The sequence below is a fragment of the Tympanuchus pallidicinctus genome, unplaced genomic scaffold (assembly GCF_026119805.1).
Source record: "Tympanuchus pallidicinctus isolate F22 unplaced genomic scaffold, pur_lepc_1.0 scaffold3, whole genome shotgun sequence".
Taxonomy (NCBI): Eukaryota; Metazoa; Chordata; class Aves; order Galliformes; family Phasianidae; genus Tympanuchus; species Tympanuchus pallidicinctus.
Genome location: NW_026294747.1, coordinates 79,315,258 through 79,341,374, shown reverse-complemented (window position 1 = coordinate 79,341,374; position 26,117 = coordinate 79,315,258). Strand labels below are relative to the sequence as shown.

The 26,117-nt window shown below is 41.3% G+C and overlaps 1 protein-coding gene across 4 annotated transcripts; it reads right to left on the bottom strand.

The window, feature by feature from the left end:
• Positions 1-751: 751 nt before the first annotated feature.
• CROT (carnitine O-octanoyltransferase) lies at positions 752-20,313 on the bottom strand. 4 transcript variants are annotated; one of them, XM_052694985.1, is made up of 17 exons: positions 20,241-20,313; positions 19,505-19,628; positions 13,719-13,843; positions 13,016-13,197; positions 12,719-12,843; positions 10,340-10,448; positions 8,886-8,979; positions 8,668-8,793; positions 8,109-8,210; positions 7,439-7,522; positions 7,207-7,314; positions 6,828-6,958; positions 5,405-5,528; positions 3,086-3,164; positions 2,465-2,558; positions 2,212-2,331; positions 752-1,235 (listed from the first exon to the last, which is right to left on the bottom strand). In XM_052694985.1, the coding sequence occupies exons 2-17, from the start codon at positions 19,617-19,619 to the stop codon at positions 1,115-1,117; spliced, it is 1,839 nt and encodes a 612-aa protein (XP_052550945.1). In that variant the 5' UTR covers positions 19,620-19,628; positions 20,241-20,313; the 3' UTR covers positions 752-1,114. The 4 variants fall into 4 exon arrangements, 3 of the variants coding, with proteins under 3 accessions (XP_052550945.1, XP_052550947.1, XP_052550944.1); XM_052694987.1 differs by having other exon boundaries at positions 20,191-20,279; XM_052694984.1 differs by lacking the exon at positions 20,241-20,313 and adding an exon at positions 19,983-20,180.
• Positions 20,314-26,117: the final 5,804 nt, after the last annotated feature.

The following is a 26,117-nucleotide window of genomic DNA, read 5'->3' as shown; positions in this document are numbered from 1 at the left end:
ACAAAGGCCACTAGGCAGCCAGAAGAATTTAAGAAAAGCAGGTTCCCCAAAGAAAAGGAAGAGCTCTTGGTCACACAGGAATGCATCAGCAGTCACAGGCAGAAGGCACCAATGTATTCCTTGTTCAAACTTCCAACCTTCATTAGGTTTTTCCACCCTTCATCAGATTTTAGGCTGTATAAAATGTCTTTGTCCCTGTACCAACCAGAGCTTCTGAGTGGCACGGAGAGGGGATGCAGCTATTGCTGTAAAAAAATAGTCACCCCTAATCTCTCCCCAAAATCGAGAAGAAAGCAAGGGGTACTTTAGAATCTCAGTTTCAAGTTCAGCATCAGTTCCCCAGCAATACAACACTGATTTTTTTAAATAATTTTATTTTTTAAGAGAAGTAAGATGAAAAACTGCTCGAACAGAGGAATCAAGTCTTAAAATCCCGAGAATCTCAAACTGTATTCAGTGCTCTCTGTTACTGTGTATTACTAGTGTAAAGCACAGGAAAATTCACAGCTCGGTAGATGATGTAAACTCCAACGCATTTTGAATTCATATGCTATTTTCTGTATTACTGAGATTCAAAGTACTTCACATTGTAGTGCTCATATATTATAAATGCAGTGGGAACATCCCTGTACAGAGATGCATTCCTTTTATGCAATCCAGGTAGCATAAACGAAAGAACTTAGAAAATAGCATATAGAAGTCTGCCCCCCTCAGGCTGCTTCATGAACCACTACCAACAGGCAGCACAATCACTTAAGACAATCGTGTGGTTGCTCTGAAGTACACAGTTAAGTGCTCCACTGGCAAAAACAGTACCATTAGACTACATGTTACCACTAAGACATAAATACAAATCTCCCAAAAATTCTCCATTTCCAACACCGTGTTTCTCAAAAGTTTGCATTGTTGAGGCATATCATATTGCATAGTTCTACTGCTTGCATTGCTATTGCAAATGGCCACATTACTTAGTGTAGATCCCACCAAAAGAGGAAGACTTCATGCAAATTATCAGAAGTCTTAGCTTGAATATAACAGTTCTCTTACACCGCGTTTCACTTATAAGTACTACAAATAACTTGTGAACTTGCAAAGGTTCTTATCATCATCAATTTTATAGCTGAGCTGTAGCTGTTAACTGAATTATGTCCTGGAAACACTGGAATAAAGTTCTGCACAGCACTTCTGCACTGGTCTCTGGGCATGACTTCCAGGAAGAACATAAAACAACGATCCTGTCAATACAGAAAACAATGGAGTTACCACTCTTAATTGTCACAGTCTTGGACATGTTATACAAATTGTTCTGAAATATCAAATTATCAGCAAGCTCTGAATCAAAAACTGGCCAATAAATAAACAAGTTATCTCAACATCCAGAAAATACAGGGTCCTGGGGCCTTCAGTAATGACAATGTTTACAGATCCTGAAACAGGGTATTTTGATTTCTACACGCACAGTGACACTGCTTTGCTTATATCTTAAAATGCTTCAATTATATTTCTTCTCTACAACTAGTTTAAGGTTAAAGTACTTTTTCTTTCTATTTACCCACTACATCTCAACTTTTATCTATTTATTTTAACAGAGCAACAGTGAAAGTATATTGGTTTGTACGCTCAAGCTGAACCCACTCTGCAATGAAATTTGCAGTTAGCTTTAGACACAAGCCATCCAAAATAAACTAAATCATAAAAAAGCAGGTCATCTCATTTACTTCATTTGCTGAACAAGCAGTAATTTTTGTCCAGAAGGTGAGTAAGCCAAAGTTGCATTTTTCCTACCCTTTCATGAGAAGTGAAGCCAAATGCGTTAGCTTCTCCTCCGTCCTCCATGCCCTCCTGTACTGCAGCTGTCTACCCCATAGCCCAGGCAATAGCTACTTTTTTTTTCTTTTTACAAACACCTTTGCAGTTGATGATGGCTAAGAGCAATGCTTATTTTTAAAGGTTCCTCCTGTTGTTCCTCTTCTTAGCTTCCCCACTCTTCGCTTTCTGTGCCTTGTCAGCATCTTGTCACTACACCTCCACCATCTGTCTGTCCTCCCACTTGTGTTTTTCAGAATGTTAATGCCTGTTCTCCCTTATCTCACCTTTCAACCTTTTCTGACATGTTCAGCCATGTTCATCCTTTCCTTCCCTCAGCCTGGTGTTTGCTGCCTTTCCCCTCACGATACAGTCAGAACCACATCCAAAATGAAACATCCTTACCTGTCATCTCTGATTGCATAAAAAAAGCCATAGCCGTGATGTACCATAGGGAGTGCACATCCACTAAATCTGGTGTAGCCGGTCAGACTAGTTGAAAGAACAAAGTTCCCACCTCCACCACTGTAAAACATCAGAAAACAAAAGTGAATTTTGTCACACAGATCAAGAGATCATCACACTTAAGGCCATGTAATAAAGTGAGCCCTCGGTACCATGGGGTACAACCTCTTCACAGTACAAGGCCACCAGTTACCTGGCTGTGAAGGCAGGGTCCACAAAGAGTTCTGGCACTGGCAGTCCCTGCTCCTGTGCTATGAGAAGGAGACCCAGGAGATGACGGTCAAATCCTGTCAAAAGAAATGCAAGTTCTGCATCATTAACAGCAGCATTTCTTGGTTTTCGGCTGTTTCAGTTCTGGAAGCTTGAAAAGCAGCTGAAGGACAGATAAAATGACAGAGTCCAGTTGAAAAAAAAGGTTCATACTGCAGCATACAAAAACACTTCTCAAAAGCATGGTCTAAGATGCCATCATCACTTTAAACTTGCACCACTGAGCCCAAATGCAATGAGCTAAGTGGTATAAATTGAGCACATATCCTCCAGAAAACAAAACCCAAGAAAAATATTTCTGCAAGAAGGAGGAGTTTCACATGAAATTGGCTCACTGGCAGAAAAAAAGTGAATTAATATTTAAAGTGAATGGGTCTTTAGGGCTGAAGGAAGATGCAAGGACTAGCCTTTAGTTTCTCTCCAAAATTGTTTAAATATGAAGTGTTGATGGGTAGTTTTTACTGCAGTTGAAAACGAGACAGAAAACACATTAGCATATGTTCCCTTTTTACCCACAAGGAAACAATTTCTGATCCCTGAGTACCTCGTCCATTCTCACAGTCTTTCCTCATTCTATTGTGCTTTGCAAATGCTGCATGCATCAGCTGTAGGCGTTCATAATTCTGTACAAAGTAAGGGGAAACAGGTTAAGAAACAAGAGAAGAAAACAGTCCAGATGAGTAACACATCAGCAGACACAGATCAACAAGCTCTTCCTTTCACAATTTTTAGTAATAGAAGAAAACAGAGGAATTGAAAGGTACATAAGAACCTTCTGACTCATCCATTTTCTTAAATTTCTCTAATTCTTTTCTCCCACATCCAAATTCCTTTCTTATGACAACTTACTCATTTGTTCCCTGCATCTCTGTTCTGCTACCTGTGTCACTTTTGTACTGAACAATATTCTAAACCTCACGCTCTTCCCCATACAAGCTGAAACAAATGCAAAGCAGACATCACGAACTACAGAAATGAAACCCAAAATTCTACAGTACCACTTACTTAGAAAACACATCAGCTGTTAGCAGGTTTGCCTATCATTATCAAAAAAACCCAACATGGAGCATATCTTACCTCTTTAATTGAAATACACACAGATGCCAACTGCATTCCCTTCTATTCTCTACTGATCAAAACTTCACTTCCACAACCATAATTCTGCCCATCACTGTCTGATTTTTATGAATATGTTAAATTGAAACTTACACATTAAAAAGAGAGAGAACAGAATATAGATATGTTTTGGTAAAAGAGGCCTAGGGAAACACCTGTAGACACCCATGAACTTGGCTTGCACTTCGATTGCTAGTACTTGAACAACTCCTTTGTCCTCATGAGTGGCAGCAGCACTGAATGTGAACCACAGCCAGCAGTCACTCAATTTGGACAAAAGCCTAGCTACTGAGTTCACTGCAGGTAGTAGAAAACATGGTGTAAATGGGTTTTCATCCAAAGTACATGAATTCTAAAGGGGGGGGGCTGTGCACTTTAAAACTAGACTTCTGATCCTCTTAATTGCAATACCATTGAAGAGCATACCAAAACTGCAACAGTTCATTACACACACACAAAAAAAACCACAACAGCACCAGGAAACAAAATCATCACAGAATAATTAAGGTAGGAAAACACCTCTAAGATCAAATCTAACTGGCAACCTATCATCACCATGCCCACTGAACTATGTCCCTCAGTGCAGCATCCCTGCATTTCTTCAATGCCACCTCCTTAAGGAAGCCTGTTTCACCACTCTTCCTGAGAAATTTTTCCTAATAACCAGCCTTAAAAACCTAAGACAAATTTTTGGTCACACATACATTATTTCTGTTATATTCCTGCATTTTTCTCAGTATGAAATAATAGAAAAATATAGAACCTCTGAATATCCTTCAAAATATGTAGCTCTTTGTTTCAAAATATCCTAGTTTCATTTCTAAGAACTCTAAGAAACATGGTGATGACAACAGAGAGTTTTTGTACAACTTTCACTTGGCAAGAGCAGCATGAAATCCTTTACCAATCAGGGTCTGCAAGTCAGTCACTGGAAAAAGGTCCTTGGCAGAGCTGTTCTCAGGCAAACTCTGGAATACATCCCTGTTGCCCTCAGGACAACAAGCAGATTTTAATCTTGCTCTCAAACTCAACAATTAGATTAACATTTCCTCATTTCACTTAAATATTGAAACAAAGGAACCACTCCACAACAGAATATAGTAGTTCCCAGCTAGTTATTTTCTGAGGTGTGAAAATCAGAGTGAGTATCTGTATGGGAACTGCTGAGACATGGCTTGAATCACTGACAGATCATCTGGGAAAGGACCAGGTCAGCCCTGGCAGCACAGGTGAAGGCAATTCAGCTGTGTGACCAGCAGGAGTAGAGCCTGGGTGCACCTCTCCCTAGATCGCATTTAAGGGCTGACTGCCACAGGGGAAGGGCCTCTTTCTGGACATCCCTCCCTTGTGGAGTCCTTTCTGTGAGCCTAGATCTTCAGAAATGGGTGAGCACCTTTACTTTTCCTGTGAAATACTATCCTATCCACGCTGGTCCCTTTGCTATTACACTCCTGTATTGCCCTTCCACCGCGTTAATCTTTCCAATTCTAACAATATCACTCAAGACAGACTTGAAACTGAAGTGTAAAACCTAACAGAAAAAAAGTATCAGAACAAGCCCACATGTGACAGCTCACCTCTGTCACAATGACCACAGCCAGACCTCAAGCAACATCAGTATTTCAGGTTTGTCTCACTGGAAACAAGCCAGTTCTCATTAATGGGACAGTAGTATAACAAAGGGTTAGCAATTAAAATGACAGGCCTTCTAAACACACTGCAATTAAAGTAGGGTTTCCATATTTACAGTGGCAGAATGATCCAGCATGGATTTGCACCACTCTACTGCTTCCATGGTACACGGTCTGATGGTCTCTGTGCGGCCATGATAGAAACGCCTGGTCATTGCAGTTTCGTAACAGCAGCCCGGGCTAAGAAGAAAAATTAAGGAAGAGAATCTCATTAACTTAACTACCTGCTCTCTCCAGGGAAGAACTAACTAACAAACAAACCCCATATTCCAGCTCAGTTACAAGCATCAGTAAGCCCTGATTTATTTATTTATTTTAATTACAGGTCTGAAAAGGAACCACAAAGGAGCCGGAGGAGCTCTGCAAGATTCTGTATGACACAGATGACTGAAGAAGTGCCAGTGCTGTTATTCCACCTTGAGAAGTTCGGGTCGTTGTGGCTATTTTCTGCTAACTGCACATGTACCAGCTTTAATATAATTAAGCTAAATCTATGCAAGATTCAGCCTCACCACATACTGCCATCAAAGAAATCATCTACACCATGCAAACCCTCAAAGATTAAGTAATACTTGAAATAGGCAGTGTTTCCCAATGCTCCTATGTTTATATGGACAAGGCTGAATCTGCTGCATACTGATACCCAGCTAGCTTTTCCCTGGAGTGTCCTCAGTCCTATCCCACTCTAACATTTAATACACAGTTTAACTGCAACATACCAGTGTGCTTAAAACAAACTTAAGAGGGTTTTTTCTAAGTCAAATCATTTACTCCAATGTCTAGCAAACGAGATCTAGCATCCTGAGATACTGGCACCTCCAGTGATTAAGCATCATATGACTGTGAAGAAACTCTCCCTTCTGAAGCAAACAGTACTTGCCAGAAGTGACTCATACGAGGCACCATCTGGAAGAGTCAGCAAAGAGGACTTTGGGAACTCCAGGAAGAATGCTGTCTCTCCCCAAAAATACAAATGAAAATATTACAAAAATACTGAGCCAAACTTCTTTATTATTTTGCTCTGACTTTCACATCTAATTGTGCTGAAGGGAAGTGAGACATGAGGCTTTTCACAAATTTGGAAGACGGATCATTTTTAATCATTTGCTACAGGTAAAGATTTTTTTCTCCACCTGAACAACTACTTAGTGTTACAGAGTCCTGACCCACTACAAGTTTGGTATTCAACCCATTATTAACTTTGTGCAGCCCAAATCTATGTTTTCATGGATTCCACACTATGTACACACATCATCTCCACGGGGCATAAAGACAATTATTTGGAAGTCAAGAGCAAAAGCCCCTTGAATTTCAGTGGCAAAAAAGTATACAATGTTCAAAGTAAACAAAATCTTACTTCTTCACTGTTTTATCATTACAGCAAGTTACAAAGAGGCCACTGCATTATGTCTTCAGATCTATGCCTTTATTCAATGATCTATTTTTCCATTCCTAATCTGGGTAATGAGCTTTTCTTACCGGCCATGACATTTGTAATAAGCCAGCTGAAGGGCAAGCTGCACAAATGTATCTGGATGAAGCTTCCTCTTCTTAATCAAGGCTTTACCAAAAGATGTGAAGGCATAACACGCTAGTTGCAGGTCAGATATCTGGCAAATCACAGGAGGAAAAGAACAACACAGAAGTCAAGTAACTTCAAATATCACAGCTTGGTTCACTCCAGATACAACACATTCAATGTAAGAAAACAATGGTACAAATTTAACCATGGTCAAATCACAATTCGCCAACCAAAAAACATATTCACTTGTTTTCTGGCATGAAGACTGTCAGTAAAGAATGCACAAATGCAGTGAAAAATTCAGTGACAATTAGGAGAAACAGTAAGAAATCTCACCTTTTCATAATATATTTCTTTAGTACGTTCAATTTCATTTATAATTTTTTGGTCTACTGTGAATATAAGTTCCTCTGGCCATGGAATATCCCTCACTTTATCTGATCCCTGGGAGTAGACAAGCAAAGAGAGAAAAGAGAAACTGTTATCCATCAAAACAAAACAAAACAAAACAAAAAAACCCAACACAGATCCATTAACCAATACATCTAGAAGCTTAAAGAACACATACCTTCCATTTTCCCTCATTTTCAATAATCTTTTGTTCAGCAGAAGATAACATGGTGATTAAAGCCATGGCATCAAAAGGAGCATGCTGTGATCATACAGAACAAGATAGTACATTATTTGCATGACTGCAAGAGGATCTAATTTTTTTTTTTTTAATCCCTGGCCTACTTATTCCCCCCAAGACTAACAGTGTTACTGCACAGTGTTGGACTTGTTTTTCTAGTTCTTCTGCAACACTTCTGCAACAGCTAATGCCAGTTATCTTGCTGCTTTGACTGCTCTGCAGCTAGACATGCACTATAGCACTGCTATGGAGAAGCAGATTTTAAGCACGATGTAGACTGTTCTGTCCACTTTGGTATAAAAATAATTCTGTTCAACAGAAAGGGCTCGTTTTAAGCCTTTGTCTGCAATTATTATCATTATTATTTACTCAGGAACTCCCACATTAAACAGTTTCAGAAATAAGATTATGATTTCAGAACTCAAGACCTTAATTCAGGTATGATGTAATATCCAACACTGGAAAAACAGACTGGCTTTGGAAACCTGCCAGGCAAGGTGCCAGACTACACCAAAAGGGAACACATTAAGTATTTAACACTCTGAAAGAGAGAGCTTATTCAGTAAGTACTTGGAAAGTTTATAAGTGGATTTTTTTTCATACTTACATCACAGAATGCACTGGAGGTTCCATTGGAGAAGAATATGCTATTGTAGGACTTATCTCCCCAGCGCACAGTTGGATCACCTGCTAGGCCCAGCCTCGTTAGCTAAAGCAAAAATTACACACTGTGGGTTTTCAGAAACCCCAAACACATTGCCAACCTCTGTCAGCTGAACCAAATCTACACTAACACGGTGAGACTAACCTGAGAGAAAACATTTTCATCCAGCTGAAGAAGAAACATGATTATAAGCCTAAAAGTTTAAATCAAGAGTCCGAACAAGTTGCTGACTGTATGTCTAAGGACATCGAAACACTGAGATCTAAAAGATCACAAAGGTGTATTTTAGCTGTTCTCTCTTCCAAAGTCCAAACAATTCAACCTATTTGTTTCTATGGATCAACAGGAAACGTGACCTGAACATTTACCTGCTTCATTCTCTGTTATGAAGGAGCAAGAGATGCTATTTTTTATCACAGAAAGAGCAGATGCAGAATATATATACACACACAGAACAGAATATATAAAGAACAGAGAAGAATTATGAAAAATCCTTAGCTACCTCTGTGTAGTCCTCAGGAGTTGCGTGGGGACTAGAATCATCCAGACTGACCACAAACAAACTTTGCTGTATTTTTTCAAGATGAGCTAGGTTCTTTGGGTCCAGACTGATTAAATAGTCACGTGTCTAGAAAGCAAGAAGTGACAGAGCTAAGTGAAATGACATCTTTCCAGAGGTCACAATACTTTGTGAGGAAAAAACTGTTGAACTATTCCAACCTCTGCCCATTTTGTCCTTTCACTGCTTGTTAAGGCTGACAGTCCTGGTCCATCTGGTTCACTATGGCATCTTTTCTGGATGTATGTAAGTTGCCTTTAACAAGATTTCAAAAACTAAAGTTAACAAAGAACATACAGAGGCTGCATCAAAATCACACTTTCTCTCTCTCTCTTTTTTTTTTTTTGTCTGTTTTCACATTTACAAGCTAATATGAAATGTAAGGAATACAAGTCAGATACTAAGGGCAACTGGAAGTCTGCTTTGTTTTCAATTGCTGAAGTTAACTTCAATTGCAGCTACCAGCTCACCAGACCTACACATAAACAATCACAACCTTAAGGTGCAATGAATGTTCTTAAAATTGAATTTAAGACTTCAACAGCATAGATCAAACTTTCCTGAGCAGCAAAAATAAGCAATACTGCAGCTTTGCAGCCTTTATAAAACTAACTGGATACAATGGCAAAACTTCCACTTAACAGAAACTCAGAAGCTTATAGCAGAACAGTAGTTAGTGTGTAACTGAGTCTTTCCATTCAAGATACACAAGAATGCCTATCTTTTCCTTGCACTGTCTGTTTGAAAGACTAAGACCACGCAGCCCAGCCATCAACCCATCATTGGAATCAGGATGATCTTGTACTTCAGTAGTACATCCTTGGAACATAATGCAGAAGGGCTAAATGAAGTTGTTCAGTAGGAATCACCACATGCATGTGTCAACAGGGAGCTAACTCATAGTTTGTAAATCTGTTTTTCAACCCCCTTACTGTTCCAGATAAAGAAAGCAAGCAAGTTACAGATGTTTAAGATTGAAGACACTACTCTGGCTCGTCCTTTGTTCTGGCACTCTTTCCTATTAAATGTCACTACTGAAATTTACTATTTAATGAGCGAGATTCTTTCTCTCTGCTTCTCAGCAGCAGTTTAGGACTATGAAAAGAGCCATAGTCACTCTTCCTCTGTTGAAAAGACAAGATATGCAAGCAAAATATAACTGTATTGCTCTGTAGTAAGAAAAGCCAATGTATACTAAGATTTTTGATGCTGCTGAACTCAGCAACAGGAAATCCAGTCACTCCACACCGTTAGGATTGTAGTGTAGTCAAGAGGATACTGGTAGCATGACCAGTGAGGACTGGTCCTTAAACAAATGATGTTACAGGACGGATAATTCTGTGCTCAAGAAGCTTCACACATACATGATCTTTCCTACTGGAACACCTTCATTAAGCCCTTCTGTGTGATATTCTACGAGTGTACTACAGAAGTATATCACCATGATTCATGGCAAGAAGATGCCACCTGCTAAATCAGAATCTACCAGAATCTTACTCTTCAGCTGCAGTCTCTCTCACCCCTACTTCTTTAGGGTGAGAGGGAAAGAAACAGAGACTGTCTTTAGTATGTGCTCAAATAGAACAGAGTATTCAAAGCAAGGTAGTCTGAAAACCTGGAAATCTCTGGAGCTGTCAGCATGTTGCCTTCGTGTATAGCATCAAATGCAAACACTCGGCCTCGACACAGGACTACTAAGTGAGATGGGCATTCACCTTCAGTCACTGAAACAAAGCAAAGTAAAACATGAAAATCCAACGCTAGGGAGAAAGTGAGCAACAGATAAAGGAAAAGTATTCAGCAAGTCCTACAGATACACTTTTTTCAAAATGAGGAAGACTCCATAGAGTTAAAAAGAGAAATGCATTAGAAAGTTCAACATTGATTGCATAACCTTACTACAATTCTGAAGTTTTAAGAGGACTCAAATCTACACAAGCACATAATTTTCACCATTATTAACTAGTTCAAGCCACTGTCATTACTTAGCAGTAAATCTAAGTAACTCATGCATTTTGTAAGCAGAAACATCCTCTGCCAAAACCAGTGTTAGTTACTGAAAGTTGATACAAGCATTTTTCTCTTGCATGAAGTTTTGTTTTGTTTAAAAAACAGGCAGTGTGAAAGGCAGGCAGGAAACATAATGCCTTTTTCTGAAACTGAGCCACTGCACTCTGCCATGAGACAAAGAGGAAACATATGCTACTTTATCCACAAATACATAACACATGCCCCCCAAAAACCTTAATCTTGACCATAAGGCCTATATACATCTATCTTCCTGGCTCTACGTTATATAGAATGTAATATAATTAATATGCATCTGATCAAGGACATTATAGAACATGGAATTTACCATTTCAAATAAACTCATTTTCACAGATCACAAACGTGACATCTAATGTAATAAAACAGAAGGGATTACATCAATTTGGGGGTATTTTTGATAGCATCCTCCTAAGTTGCCTGAAGCAAGGCATAGAATTAAGTTTGGAAGTTAAGATACCTAGAATCACTTGTCTGACCTAACACTGCACTTGAGGGACATCAACTCAACACACCAAAATCTATGAGCTCTCTGTTCTCATTAAGGTGACTGCTGCAGGGTAAACCAAGCAGCTCTCCAGGCTCCACTGATAAAAGTCACTTGGGATCACTTTAATGTGGTTTTTAACTGCAACCTGACATTACCTGTCAAATCTTAGGTATCCTAAATCTTACTTAAAGTGTTTTTAGACTGTGTCAGTTCCCTCTGTAGCCAATGGAGAGAAACAGATCTCTCTGCAGATAGCAATTTCTTCTGCTTCTCTTATATATCTGCATATTTGGAAAACCCAAATCCTTTCCTAGAGGTACTCATATTACTCCACGAATCACACAGAACAAAGGTAACTAATTGGACTAAGCATTTCCCCTGGAGGCAGGGAAACAGATTTCACCTGCTGCGTACGATATGAAAAATAACATAAGCATGACTGTTTAATAAAGCTTTTGTAATATTTTAAAGGAAAAAAGGGATGTGAATTGCTTGTGTATCCACAAAACCCCACCTTTGTTCATAAAGTGTGATCATAACATTGAATTTCCACTGCTTGAATGTTTCTTCTACTTTTGGTATTTACCTCTTCAATGTAACCCTAAGAAAAGCCCACAAAACTTGCCTCCTGCTCTGCATTTTTGCTACACTTCCTGTGGCACAGTGACTTCCTTACATATTTTCTGTGGAGCAAGGCCTGCAGAGCCTCTATCCTCTCGAATTCCTGAGTCTTGTAGGAATTCATATCTCCCATGATTAACTAGAGCAGCATGCCTGGACACTTCTAGAGGCATCAGAGCAAGTGTCAGAGGAGTGTTATGACTTCAATTTGCTGGTTGCCAATATTACAATCATTTCAAAGAAGGACAAATAAGAACATTACACTTATTCCATCTCTTGACCACGCATCCAAAAAAACTGTTAGAAATTTAAGAAATTGGCTTCAAGAATTACCATGGAAAATAAGAAAATAAGAACTGACACTCAGTGTCACTCACAGTAACACTCACAGTAACACTCAGTGATAGAAAAATACATAAGAACTGTTCCAATAGAATGTACAGGAACACACTCTAGAAAAGCAACCTAGGGAAAAAGATAATTACAAACGATGCTGATGTTCTGTCCAAATAATGCATCTAATACGCTCACATTTGTAACACACAGAATTTTTCTTCTTCTCTTTTGTAATGCAATCACACTTCTAACAGATATCAGCTTGGTAACATACAAATTGAGGTAGAGTCTTCTTGTAACCTTATTTAAAAAGGACTAAATATTGCACAAAAGAAAAGAAAAAAATAATCAGTGGCTTAGATTGCTTCCTTATATAAGGACACAACATCCAGTATCTGATTTAGTTTTTGAAGACAACTTTGATGGTTAAAATGACCACTCCGTTAGCTCCACAATACGAAATCATTTGCTTGTATTAACCTACAATCTGCATTTACTTACCAGTCTTAAAATAGTTGCAGAGTGAGTCTCTGGTAATTCCAGGAACCTTGCAAGTGTTAAAGAGCATTCGAAATTGGCTCATGTCCAGAACAGCATTCCCAGATCTCTCTATAATCACTTTCTCTCTAAAAGAAATATACCAAAACTAAGCACAAGGGGTAATTATCCAAGTAAATCAAGGTAAGACAAGCCTATATTTCACTGCAAAGAACTGATGCCAAGAAGCACATTTCCACTACTGAAGTACACACAGACCGCTAATGTTTAGAAACAATTACTTCTTCTTAAAAGTCTTACGCTCGCAATAGCTCCCAGTACTTCAGGGTGTGCCATATATTCACACATGCTCTCTCTATCTGAGTGCCTTCTTTGGGTGGCCAGCAGTGTTCAATGTAGGGACCAGGGCCTCCCATGTTACAGTTTATTTGCGTTGATATGCGAAGATCAAGATAAGCCACATTCAGCCACCACTCCTCCAGCTGGAAATGAAAAATGTTCAGCATCAGAATAATTTTCAGACACTAATTTTCTAATAATCACAGCATGATATGTGCAATTTTTGTTTATTTTTTTAACATTTTGAGCAGTAGCTCCTACATAATAGGAGGCAGGACAGTAGTTCAAAAAGTAATTGCTGATGCTAATGTCACATCTAGCTCTTATTTTCAAGAACTTAAAATTCAATACTGCTTAAGTAGATTAAAGTAATAGAAGGTAAGTAACTTACCATCTTAGTAAAGGAACTCTTATCCCCCCAGTTTGAAAAAAATCACACACAGATAAACACATTCATATCCACAGGACAAGTGGCAGACATAAGGAAGACTGTAAGATTTAAAAAAAATCATAGCTAAGTGTCTCTCAAAATTATATGCCAACCAGGAACCAATCACTTGTTCTCCAAAAAGACACTGCTATCTTCCTTCCTAGCAGCAGACTAACACACCTACAAAACTGAGGAATAAGCTGAATTATGATATTTACGTATCTACATACGTACCCAATTCCTCCTGGTTTTAGCTCTTTCCAGTAGTTTCTGATGCAGCTCTTTGCCAATCCCATTTTCAAATTTTTTAACAATATCCTCTGTTCTTTGATATTCTTCTTGATTTAGAAATGGCTTCACTGCAAAAAGGAGATGTATTTAAAAACAACTGCATGCTGAGATTTATTCCAGGATTCAGATGTCACAGGCAAGGGAGTAGATGAAAGCACTCAAGATTTACTTGTCTAAAACACACATTTTGGGGGGGATAGAGTGAACAGGACACCTTTTAAAAGCTATAAATAAATCACAGTGTGTTCTAATAAAGACATACATGCATACTTTTAAACAAATTCAGGGATCAGTAGATGAAATATTTACCAGATAACTACATCCAATACATTTTGAACTCTAGCTGGAAATATTATGCAGCCCTGCACTTCCACCAGCTGAATTCAATAATAAGTAAGTTTATGGGAACTTTGCTTATAAATTAATACACTGAGCCATACATGTCTGTTACCTTACTGCACCATCTGTATGCTACTTGCTCTTATATTCAAGCCCATTCACAGACTACAAGCACTTTACTCATCAATTCTCCTATGTTCCCCCTACTTCAATGGTAATGGCAGTTAGTGCTACCCAATTTTTATGTGTTAAAATACTTTTGGATTTTTCTCAGATCATACACAATAATACAGGCTGTAAACATTTGCAGAATATGTCATGATAAAAAGGGTTTTAGGAGGCTTTTTGATGACAGTAACGATATCTATGGTCAGCAGCAAACACTGCCAGTCAGTACATGGGTGTATCTCAGTGTTTTCTCACAAATAACCTTGCTTATAACATTTTTCCTATTATTTTTATACATAGATTGGCATATCACAGGCAGACAGAATGGGGATGTGGCAGTTCTGCTCACTCAGTGCCTACACAACGAGTTCTGATTCATATTTGAGGCTGCTGAACACTGATGTAAATCACCTTCTCATCTGTCTCTCTTGCAATAAACTTGTGATCAGCTTACCAGTGCAAAGAAAGGAGGAAAGATACACAGTTACTAAAAACTAAACAAGTATCTGTATTATCTCTGATCTACCTCTGGGGAGAAACAAAGCAATTTCAGCAGGGCAAGGTCCTCCTGCTACATCTCACTGGAATAATGACTGCTTGATTGCAACCACTTTTTTCTTCTGCACAAAATTGTGAAGCTGAAGTTGGAATGAGCTCAGGAGACCATCTAGTCCAACACCCCAGCTCAGCAGAGTTAGCTACAGCAGGCTGCTCAGGGCTTTAATGGGCTTTGAAAACCTTCATAGACATGCAACCTCCTCAGTAGCAATCTACTCCAGTGCGCAACCATCCTCATAGTACAGTAAGTTTTCTTGCATGTAAATGGAATGCCTTGAATTTCAGTCTGTGCCCATCGCCTCTTGCTCTCACTTAACACCACTGCAATGAGTCTGGCTCTGCCTTCTTTATCCACCCCCAGCAGGTATTTATACACTTTGCAAAGTCCTTCCAGGCTGAACAATATCACCTCAGATAAACCAAACCCTTAATCACCTTCACGGCCCTACACTACTCTTGCTCCTTCATGTGCATGTCTCACTTGTCCTTGTGAGCCCAGAAATGAACACAGCATTCTGTTCCAACATAGAGATCCCTTCGAATCCAAGCCACTCTAAAGACAATCTAGCCCAAATCCCATGTCAGGAATGGGGACACCTTACACTAGATCAGGCAGCCCAAAGTCCCATCCCATCCCACCTGGCTTTTAATGCTTCTAAGGATATGGGACTCGCCTATACCTGGAATGTGTGCTGCTGATCGTAAACCTTTGAGCCCAGGAGCTGAGAGTGTTTTCAGTCCACCTGACTGTTCACTATCTAGGCCATATATTACCAGTTAATCTATAAGCAACGTACACTGTTCAGCAATAGGTTTCTACAATGTAAATAAGACATAAGCCACATATATATCTCTTCTGCAGAATTTAAGTTACAGCAACAATTCAAGCTGGGCACCTCTGAGGATAGGCCACAAATACAGAAATCCCTAGGCACTTATACAGTCTTTATACTGTATATCCCCCAACCCTTATCTGGGGGTGCAGACCAGCCATACCAAGGCTGGGGGTCTTTCTGCTCTGGGTTGACTCCCATCACTGTCTCTAGACATGCTGTTTTCTCTCATCTTCAAGGCTGCTAAATTCACACAATGGAGTTTTTCTTATATTTCAATTTGCTCATGCTCCTAAGTGGATAGAAGTTCAGTGGCCTGCATGCACCCTTAGGCCTTGGCAAATTTAGCTTCTTATGTTAAGAAAGCTCTATGTGAGATTCCTATATTCAAGTAGCATAGCAAATTGCACGACAGTCGTCTCATCATAAAAGATTATGAGGTTGGTAAGCATGATTTCCTCTTCATTAATCCATGGTGACCCAGTCACTTCCTTGTCCTCCTTTTTTGGAGGTTGTTTTCAGGATTATTTGCTACATCACCATCCCAGAAATCAAGGGTGACTGATCTGCAGTTCCCCAGATCTTTCTTCTTGAGCAGTGGAAGCACTCGCCTTTTTCTCCTCAAGAACACTCTCCAGTTAAAATGATCTTTCAAAGATGATCAAAAGTGGTATCTCAGAGACAAAGCCCAGCTCCCTCAGCAATCACAGGCACATCCACCCCATTCAAGCCTTTGAAATCACTCATATCCAATTTCTCTAAGCACCCCCTCTGTTGATCCTCCTCCACCAAGGCTAGGCCTTCCTTTCAACATGATTTCATTTTTATGGTGATCTTAGAAAGAACTCCAGTAATTTGAATTACCTATCTTAAGGAGAAAAGCAAAGACCCATTTGAGCTACATCCTAGCTCCCTCATGTCCAGAACAGTACAGTGCAAGTCTTATTGGTATTTTACAGATTTCATGGGGAAAAAAAAAAAAACAACAAAATGAAACAAAACATGGACAGCACAGGTGCTATTTATTTGAGGTATAACCAGGATGTCTTGAGGATTGGGTGGACATGATGATCAGATGAGGCTGAAAACCAAGTCTGTTCAGCTTACAAAGAGAATGCAAATGGCAACACATAGCAATAGTCAAGCATGACTCCTCCCATGTGCACAGGATTAGGACAAGAGGAAAATGGACTCAAGATGCAATACAGGAAGTCTCTGATAAGAAAAATATGAGGGCTTATTTGTTGATGGTGGGGCTTGTTTGTTTTTATTCATCCTCCTTCCCCATTAATTGAGGGTGATCAAACTGACTGCACAAGGAGATTGTGGAATCTCCAGCATTGCAGGGATTCAAAACACAGCTAAACAACACTGAAGCAAACTCAACTGAATGATCTTTGAACAGGAAGGAATTTGATTTAGATTAACCATTCGGACAACAATTCTATGATCGTGTGAATCCTTTCCATATAAAAACAACTCAGTCGATGTAGAAAGGAAAGGCAATAGAAGGAAGGAGCAAAACTCAGATCCTCACTCACTAGACTTCAGTGAAATACCTGGACTGTCTCTGGACGCATATATTTTGTCTTCACTTCTGCATAGAGATCAGCTCTATTCATGAACAATAAGTATCCCATGACTGACAGCTTCAGTTGGGTATAGTTAAGGAACCTTTCTAGAAGGCCAAGGCTTGGGGTTTTCATACTCTTGAACTGAGTTGAAGTTTCTGAGTCTAAACTTCACCTGAACTGAAAGGCTAAAAAACGTGGTTACATCCAACTTCTTTCTTCAAAACAAAGTTAATCATTCTGAATCCAGAGCAGGCAGCTACTGTAAGGCTTTGAGCAGGATACCATCTGAGATCCAGATTTTCCAGTTGACTGGCTTTAAACAGATAAGTGCTTTACCATCAGGCACAGTGACTCATGTGAAGTGCCCAGGGTTCTCCTCTGACCAAGAGAGGACAAGCGTTCTCAAGGAATGATTCAGAGCACTGTGAAGGGTCATTTGGACGTTCAAATCCTTCTGAAGAAGCCTACACTCCCTTTGCTGAAATCAGTGAGGTTTCTCTCCACCCAACTCTCCAGCCTGTCCAGGTCCTGCTGAATGGCAGCACAGTCTTCTGGCATGTCTGCCACTCCTCCCAGCTTTGTATCATCAACAAGCTTGCTGTGAGTGCACTCTATTCCTCCATTGAGATCACAGATGAAGATATTGAATGTGACTGGAACCAGCACCAACCGCTGGGGAACACCACTAGCTACAGGCCTTACACTGGACTCTGCGCTACTGAACACAGCCCTCTGAGCTCTGTAGCCAGTTCTCAATCCACCTCACTGTCCACTCATCACCCCACACTTCCTGAGCTTACCTATGAGGATGTAAAGGGAGACAGCATTGAAAGAGCACTGAAATAACTTCCCTTCAACTTGAAGACAGACTAAAGAAGATCAACAGCAGCGATCAAAATTACAGGATGGCTTATGTACGAGGACCAGAAAGTAGAAAACAACTTCAGCATGGAAAAAAAAAATTCAATTGAGGAAAAGTGTGATAAGCTACTTATGAAAAAACTGATGAGAAGCAGAAAACAAGAGCAAACAAATTCAGTCAGGTATCATCATTCCAGGAGAGAGTTATTTATTAACTTGGAAAGCCAGATAGATTTACAAAATTAAGCTCTAAAGGGTAATTGTTATTGCACATTCAGTACCATTACAACACAATTTAAGTTAACCTACACTGCAACAGAACAAAAGCATTTTGTTATGACATCAACCTTACCCCTCGAAAAACACTATTTCATCATTCTGCATCAAGAAGTTATGTAATTAGGAACAACAAAGAAAACCTATCAACTATTCCTCTGATGGGGAGGTTCCTACTATGCCCAGGATAAAAGAGAACTCTGAATTTAGGGATTTGTTGATTTGGGAAAAAGAGACTATGATGTAACAAAGGACCGTGCTAGGGACAAAACTTCAGGTTTTACTGCTACCATTTCTCTATTACAGGCAGGATGGTAAGACATGGCAGACATTCAAGAGAAAAGCTCAATATCTCTGAGTTCTGAAAATAGTTAAAGGAGCATAGGAAAGAAATCTGAAGATAAGGGCTACCTTCACCCTCCCCAGTATATCAAAGTTGCTCTGACAAGTCACCTTAGTTTTATAAACAAAGCTAAATACATTTCCACTGATGTTTTCAAAACTTCTCTGATGCTATTTTCTTTAGGCTTGTCAAAGCAAAAATCTCCTTAAGTTAAATTATAAAAAAATGCCCATTGATGCTTTTTCCTACTGCTCTGTAATTAATAGTCTTAATGTGAGAAACACCATTTAATTACAAAAAAAAAAGTTTGAAATAACTTTTTTTTTTTTTTTTTTAATCTTCAAACACAAAGATTCTGTGCAAACACAGTCATGAACAGGCCAAGTAGTCATGACACAAAACAAAACTTGTAGAGGGCAGAATGTTTTTTATTAGACATAGCTGTGGGGAAAAAAAAAAAAAAAAAAAAAAAAAAAGCCCTCTGGAGGGGAAAAAAACACGAAAATAAAAAACAATAGAAGGTAACCATCTTATACACCCAATTCCCCTCTTGCTGAAGAAAAAAGGACAAGTGATTAAGGTGGGAGCTTTTATGTAAGTTGCTCTGGGCATAGTTTCCAAATTTGAAAGTGATGTCGTGCCCCAAACATGACAAAATTCCATCCCCCTCCTCAACCTCCAGAGTCACGGCAGCTGGTACAAGCTGCACACGAACACTACTTGGCAAATATCAGCCTGGTTCCATGTGCACACACCAGTCCACTGTTAAATCGTTACCTGAATCAAGGTATTTACTTAAAGATTCATCCAGAGGAGGTACAGGCAGCGGAGGCAGGGAATCTTGGTACTGAAATGTTCGCTCTTCAGAGGACTCGAGCACTTGCTTTTCCATGCTGTAGACCTGCAGCACGATATTAGGTCTATTAATGATGCTGCAGATAAATGACACACTGCCTCCCTATTCCTTTTTTATTTTCCTTTCTTTATTTCATTCACACAGTGAAAGGCATACGTCATAGGAATCTCTATGGACAACACCCAAACTTGAGGATTCTGTTGGCCAGCAGCCTCAGAAGCATATACACATCAGGGGAACGTTGACCAAAGGGCTCCCAACCGCTTCTTTCTTGGTTAATTCTAGCTAATAAACTCAAAACTACGCCTTTTCCTTCTCAAAACGCAAGCAGCTCGCCCCCGACCCACCCTGCTACGTCCCCCAAACCCCTCGCACACCTCCAGCCCGCCGCCTACCTACCCGCGCTGCCGAGCAGCCGCTGAGGGGCCGTTACCCGACCGAACCTTCGAGCCCCCGAGCGAGATGGGCCCACGCGAGGCCCGAGGCCGCTGCCACCGCACCACGGCGAGTTTACACGTCGGCTCGGGGCCTCGGCCCGGAGAAGCACGGAATCAGCCCAGCCACGGCGCTGCCCGGCCCGTACCGCTCCCTCTCGAGCACCGCTCACCTCCCCGAGCCGCCGCCCTCCGCGGCCGATCGCTCCCCGCCCGCCTCTACCTCTGCCCCACTTCCAAGCGGGCCCGGAAACACGGCGGGGTGGGGCGGGGCGGGGCGGCCGTGCGCAGGCGGCCGGGGCTGGGGGCCCTGCGGAACTGCAGGGGGAGCGGCTTCGCGGAGCTCAGCGGCTCGGGGGGCGCTGCTGGGCTCGGGGAAGGGAGGGAAAGGAGGAACCGGCTTCTGCTTGGCGTGCGCCGTGTGTGCCCTGCGTGAGGGGCCCCAGCGGTGTGCCTCGGGGGGCCGTGTGTGGTCGTCTCCTGAGATCCCCCGTGGGCTACGCTCGGGGCTGTGGGACCTGTAAGGAGCTCAGGCTGGTCCTCAGGGGTTCCGCTGCCGTGGGTGAGTGGTCAGCCAGGGAGAGTGCGGAGGAGCCTTTGGGGTAGCGGTGCGATGAGCAGCTCTGCAGAAGAGGAGGGTGAATGTGAACGGGCAGCAAGGCTAAGAGTGGGAGTAAGAGCAGCCCTCGCTCCTGGAAGCAAGTGCTGCGCTACGCTTATGGCTCAGCAAGCAACACAAGGCCTCCCAATCCTACTTGGCTATGGTTAATGAGCTTTCTGCCTTAAGTCACCTGCAGGACTGCCCTTTGGCACCTCCAGAAGTGCCGCTGCTGCCCATATGTAGAGGTGAGCAATGTGCAGCGGGCAGCCATGGCTCAACACAGATGTACCACGCCTTTGTCCTTGGGGGACATCACTGCCTGGAAGAGCTGCTGAGACCTTGAGGCCTCAAGGAACGCCTCTCAGCAATTTATAAAAAGCTGTTGGATGTGACATTGCTATTGCGGATAGGAGGCTGAGGTGCATGTTAGGCTATCTGCCTCATTCAAGAGGCAGGAGATGTAATCTCGTTCTTCAAAACAAAATAAAACAATTTAAGAAGAAGTTTTGTAGTATGCAACAGTTATTTTTAAGCAAACTTAAGGCTTACTTAAGATTTCACTTCACAGTTGAGAATTGAGCTTGGAACATGGCAAAGTCAGCATGTGATAGAAAACATTGCGTGTGATTTTTGCAATCCTTGGTAATTATACTATCTCTTGATCATTCTTGCCATGAAGCATTAGTAATTGTGAAATAAGAGAGACCACTGTTTCATAAACTGAATCCCAAATGGCAAATTTTTGAAATGCTGCCTTAAAGCCTTTAGTTGTAGCAATGGGTATTGCTATGCTGTTATTTGAGTTGGGGCCTAGCCAAAAATTTTCCATCCACGCATTTTAGATAACAGCAAGATATGCTAATATTCTGTTTAGACTGTAGTGATGAAAACAAGGAGAATTTCGTTTTCTGTGTTGTTCCTCAATATTGTACTTACATAGGAGCACACCTAGCATGGACACTGTGAAAGCAAATTGGGAAAAAATGAGTTGTTCATCTGCTAAATTGCTGCTTAATCCTACTCTTGTGCTAAACCTCAGAAGAGGATCATAATCTAAACTGTACATATCTAGAGATATTAAAGACAGAAAATGTTGTAAAAGGAACCATATCCCCTTTCTTTGCTTTCTTCATGGCTTTAGCATCACTGGGCACCAGTCTCTGTCTTCCAACAGTGATTGTGACCTGTTCACAAGATCTGCCATGGTATCCAGTGGGCAAAAAGCCTTGTCCTCTGAGTCTCATGTGGCCTCTCCAGCCACAGGAAGCGATGTAGCCACCCAGATGGGTGTTCCTGAGGGAACATGCAGCCATCTGAGTTTTGAGATGCAGGATGTGCCCGAGTCTTCAGTCAGTGCCTGAAAGCAGCAGCAGTGTAAAACCATGACAGTACACCTGTGGAAGATCTGTTCAGGTTGAAGAACTGCTCAACCTGGTCGCAGAGCTTCCAGAGAAGGTGGGCAGGCTGAGGAGCTTCAGGAAATCAGAGAAGGATTTGATTGGTGGAGTCATACTCTACCGTCCACCCCTGAGGCAGACTCATTACCCAGTCATAACACAAGAAACAAGGGTTACCCTACTCTCATGCCACCAGCAGAAAGGAGGATATCTAAGAGACGAAGGAACGGAAGTCGGTTTCTACCTGGTGTGACAGATTAGCCCTCTCCCTGCCTATGTCACTTTCCCAGGTGCCCCTACACACCAGGTGCACAGTGTGGATGAAGGTCCATCCAGGTTGGAGGGATCACGTGGGGCAAGTCAGCCTACCCCTATATCACAGCAATCTTCATCAGGAAGAGAAGAGCTACTGTTATAGGGGACTCCCATCTGAGGAGAACTGAGGATCGCCGCCCAGATTAAACTCATAGGGAAGTCTGCTGCTTCTGTAGAGTCCAGCTAAGAGACACCACTAGAAAAATCACTTGCCTGTTTCAGCCCTCTGATTATTACCCATTATTGTTTTTCTCATTTTGGCAGTTATGAGATAGCTAAGAGAAGTCCAAGGGTGGTCAAAAAGGACTTTAGGACTTTGGAAGATTGCCTAAAGGATTGGTGCACAGGTAGTTTTTTCCTCTATCCTTCCAGTAGCAGGGATGATCAATATTAAAAGGAACAGGAAGACCCAAGAGGTCATTACCTGGCTCCAAGGCTGGTGTCGCTGGCAGAATTTCTGGATCGTGGGACCTAAGCACGGGATGAGCTGGTCAAAGGAAGTCATTGCCCTGCTTTCATGTGGCTTCCCTTTGAATACTGGGGTGCCACAGTCAGAAAGGACGTAAAGGTATTAGAAGTGTCTAAAGGAGGGCTACAAAGATGTTGAATGTCTGGAGGGGAAGATGTATGAGGGGCAACTGAGGTCCCTGCGTTTGCTGAGGAGGCCTGATGGCAGCTGCAGCTTCACACAGGGAGCAGAGGGGCAGCGCTGAGCTCTGCTCTCTGTGGCAGCGACGGGGCCAAGGGAACGGCATGGAGCTGCGTCAGGACAGGTCAGGTTGTATATCAGAAAAATGTCCTTCACCAGGGGGTAGTCAGGTGCTGGAACAGGCTCCCCGAGGAAGTGGTCATGACACCGAGCTGCTGGAGTTCAAGTGTCTAGACAAGAATCTTAGTCATGCGGTCTGATTTTTGATTGGTCCTGTGCAGAGCCAAGAGTTGGACTCTGGACTCAGTGATCCTTATGGGTCCCTTCCAACTCAGGATATTCTATGACACTGCAATCAATTTTAAAATATTTTCTGTGACATAGCCTGCTGCACTCAGAATAAAATTTCATCACTTCTGTAATATCTTAAGACTCATGGCTTATCTGAGCAGGACTTTGTTCCCTAATTTCTTTCCTTCTATGTATGGTGCTTCATCTGCAGCAGTAGCACCTTCTGGCTGCTTTCCTACTGTTATACACCTTTGCTGCCAAAATGGCTTCCCACTGCCAATCTCAGTACCCTCCTTTCTCTGAGTCACTTTGCTCAATCGCCTTTTGCTTCCTGCAATTACTGGTAAAGCAGCTACTTGTTGTCTAGCACATAAGAAAGTAGCTAGGATCAGTGACCTACTAGAATAGCATTGGTATGTTCAATTCACCAATAAATTCTATGAAGGTCTGTGTTAGCTATGCTGTGAGCACATCAGCTCCAAATCTTCCACAGGTCAGAGTATACTTTCATATATTTTTTCAAGACTAAGTAATGACAGATGGCTTTCTGGGGAAAAGAATTTCAGTTGGTAAAGAGGTATGTGTATTTTTTGTTATCAGTTTTAGGATGTTAGTAACTAATTAACCTGTTTAGATACAGTCTGCTAAAAGTGTAGCTCAGAGAGATAACGTGCTGGAAAAAATGTGACCAATGCATCAAAAATTTGAGGATATGCACAGTTTTCTCTTATAATGTATAGGTGTAAAGATGAAAGATTAAGATCTTGTCTTAGTTTTCCAGGTTTCCTGAGCTCAGGAGCTACTGATACGTGGTTTCCTACAGATTTTGTCCTGAAGTTTAATCACTTTGCTGTCTCCTGTGTGCAGCAGCATACCACTGGTTTTGCCCGAGTGGAAAAACTTCTAGGGATAGTCCTGCAAATCCTGTAATGGATATTATTATACATGTTACAGAGTGCATTCTCATAATTGGACATTTCTTCCCATGACTGTTGTTGTCTAAAAAGCCTAAGTGCCTTGGAAAATACATGTTTTAAATTTTATTAAAAATGATGTGAATGATGTATATGAACAAGCCTATGTCAGGTGTAGTTATGTATAAAGCTGTGGGACTGTTGTATCTTAGTGCAAACAAATTTCTTTGTTTGTCTTAATGCTAGGTAAGTGCAAGTGTTTTGTCGGTTCATGTGCTTTCCACTGCATTTTTTAGTTGGTATTTGTCCACTTGCTATAAGATGATGATTAGAACAAATGTAAAACATCGTCATGGTCTGAAAAGCCTGTGTCTCAAAAGTGTGATTAAAAAATAATGTAAAATGTCCATTTTAAATGTGCTGCTAAATGTGCTGCAAGACCACATCTGTATTCATTTTGGAATCCTCTGTACAAGAAAGCTATTGACATCCTGAAAGGAGTCTGACAGGGGCCACTGCCATTGTGGCCGGAATGGATGACGTGCAAGCAGAGGCTGAGAATGCTAAATGGGGATTTAATTAATACCTTCACCTCTTTTATGGAAAGGTACAAAGAAGGAAGTGGTATGCACTTCTCTGGGGGTACCCAGCAAAAGAACAGGCACCAAAAGACATGAACTGCAACAGGGGAAAGAAAAATGAAAAGAAAATTACCTTCACTGTGGGCCTGGTCACTGGAACTGGGTTACCCAGGGAGACTGTGGAATCTCTGTCCTTGGAGATATTCAGAACTCAGCTAGATATGGCTCCAAACTCATCTAGCTTTAAAATTGAGCCAGACTTCAAAGATGGCCCTGGTTGTTCGGGGGTTTTGGACTATATGATCTGTAGAGATTTCTTCCAGCCTAAATTATTCTTTGATTTATCTGCCTGCTCTTTTTGTCTTTTATACTGTTTTTTATACAACTAGGATTTTTAATGTATCCTAAACGTAGAGAGAGTAATGGAATATACACTTCTCTAGGGAATACTTTCTTAAAACAAAATTCATACTTTTTTCACACTGAACCATTTCTTTGCCAATAGCTCCATAAAAAATAAAATAATAAAAATAAAAAATATATATTTTTGACTGTGAACTATCTCAAGCATATTTTGGCTGCCTTTAATTGATCGGATCATATACCAAATTTAAAATGTGTGGTTAAGAAAAGGTACAATCCAGGAAAGTCTTGATTGTACAGAGGAATTCTTATATATCATAATACCTTGGTGCAGTTGACTCTGTAGAGGGAAGGGATGCCATCCAGAAGTACCTGGACATTCCTGAGAGGTGGGCCCATTCCAACCTCATGAAGTTCAAGCTTTCCAAATGCAAGGTCTGCACCTGGGATGGGGCAATAAATACAGGCTGGGTGGAGAATGGCTTTAGAGCAGCCCTGAGGAGAAGGATTTGGGGGTGTCAGTTTATGAAAGACTCAGCATGAGTCAGCTTGCAGCCCAAAAGACCAGCTGTAACCTGGCTTACATCAAGAGAAGTGTGACCAGCAGGTCAAAGGAGGTGATTCTGCCCCTCTACTCTGCTCTCGTGAGACCCCCAGCTGGAGTACTGTGTCCAGTTCTGGGACCTCCAACACAAGAAGGACATGGAGCTGTTGGAGAGGGTCCAGAGGAGGGCCACAGAGGTTATCAGAGGGCTGGAGCACTCTGAGCCTCCTCTGTGAGGAGAAGAGAAGGCTCCAGGGGGACCTTACAGGGGCCTTCCAGTACACGAAGGGAGCCTATGGAAAAGCTGGGGAGGGACTTTTTATAAGGGCAGATAGTGACAGGATGAGGGGAAATGGTTTTAAACTGGAAGAGAGTAGATTTAGACTAGGTATTAGGAAGAAATTCTTTCCTATGAGTGTGGTGAGACACTGGAGCAGGATGCTCA

Bases quoted from the DNA above. Each gene is read 5' to 3' on its own strand.
- CROT (XM_052694985.1), bottom strand. From the start codon at position 19,619: ATGGAAAAGCAAGTGCTCGAGTCCTCTGAAGAGCGAACATTTCAGTAC. The intron at 7,523-8,108 runs GTAAGTATGAAA...GTATGATCACAG, and splicing joins CCTCCAGTGCATTCTGTGAT to CATGCTCCTTTTGATGCCAT. The intron at 7,315-7,438 runs GTATGTGTTCTT...GTCTACTCCCAG, and splicing joins AAAATGAGGGAAAATGGAAG to GGATCAGATAAAGTGAGGGA.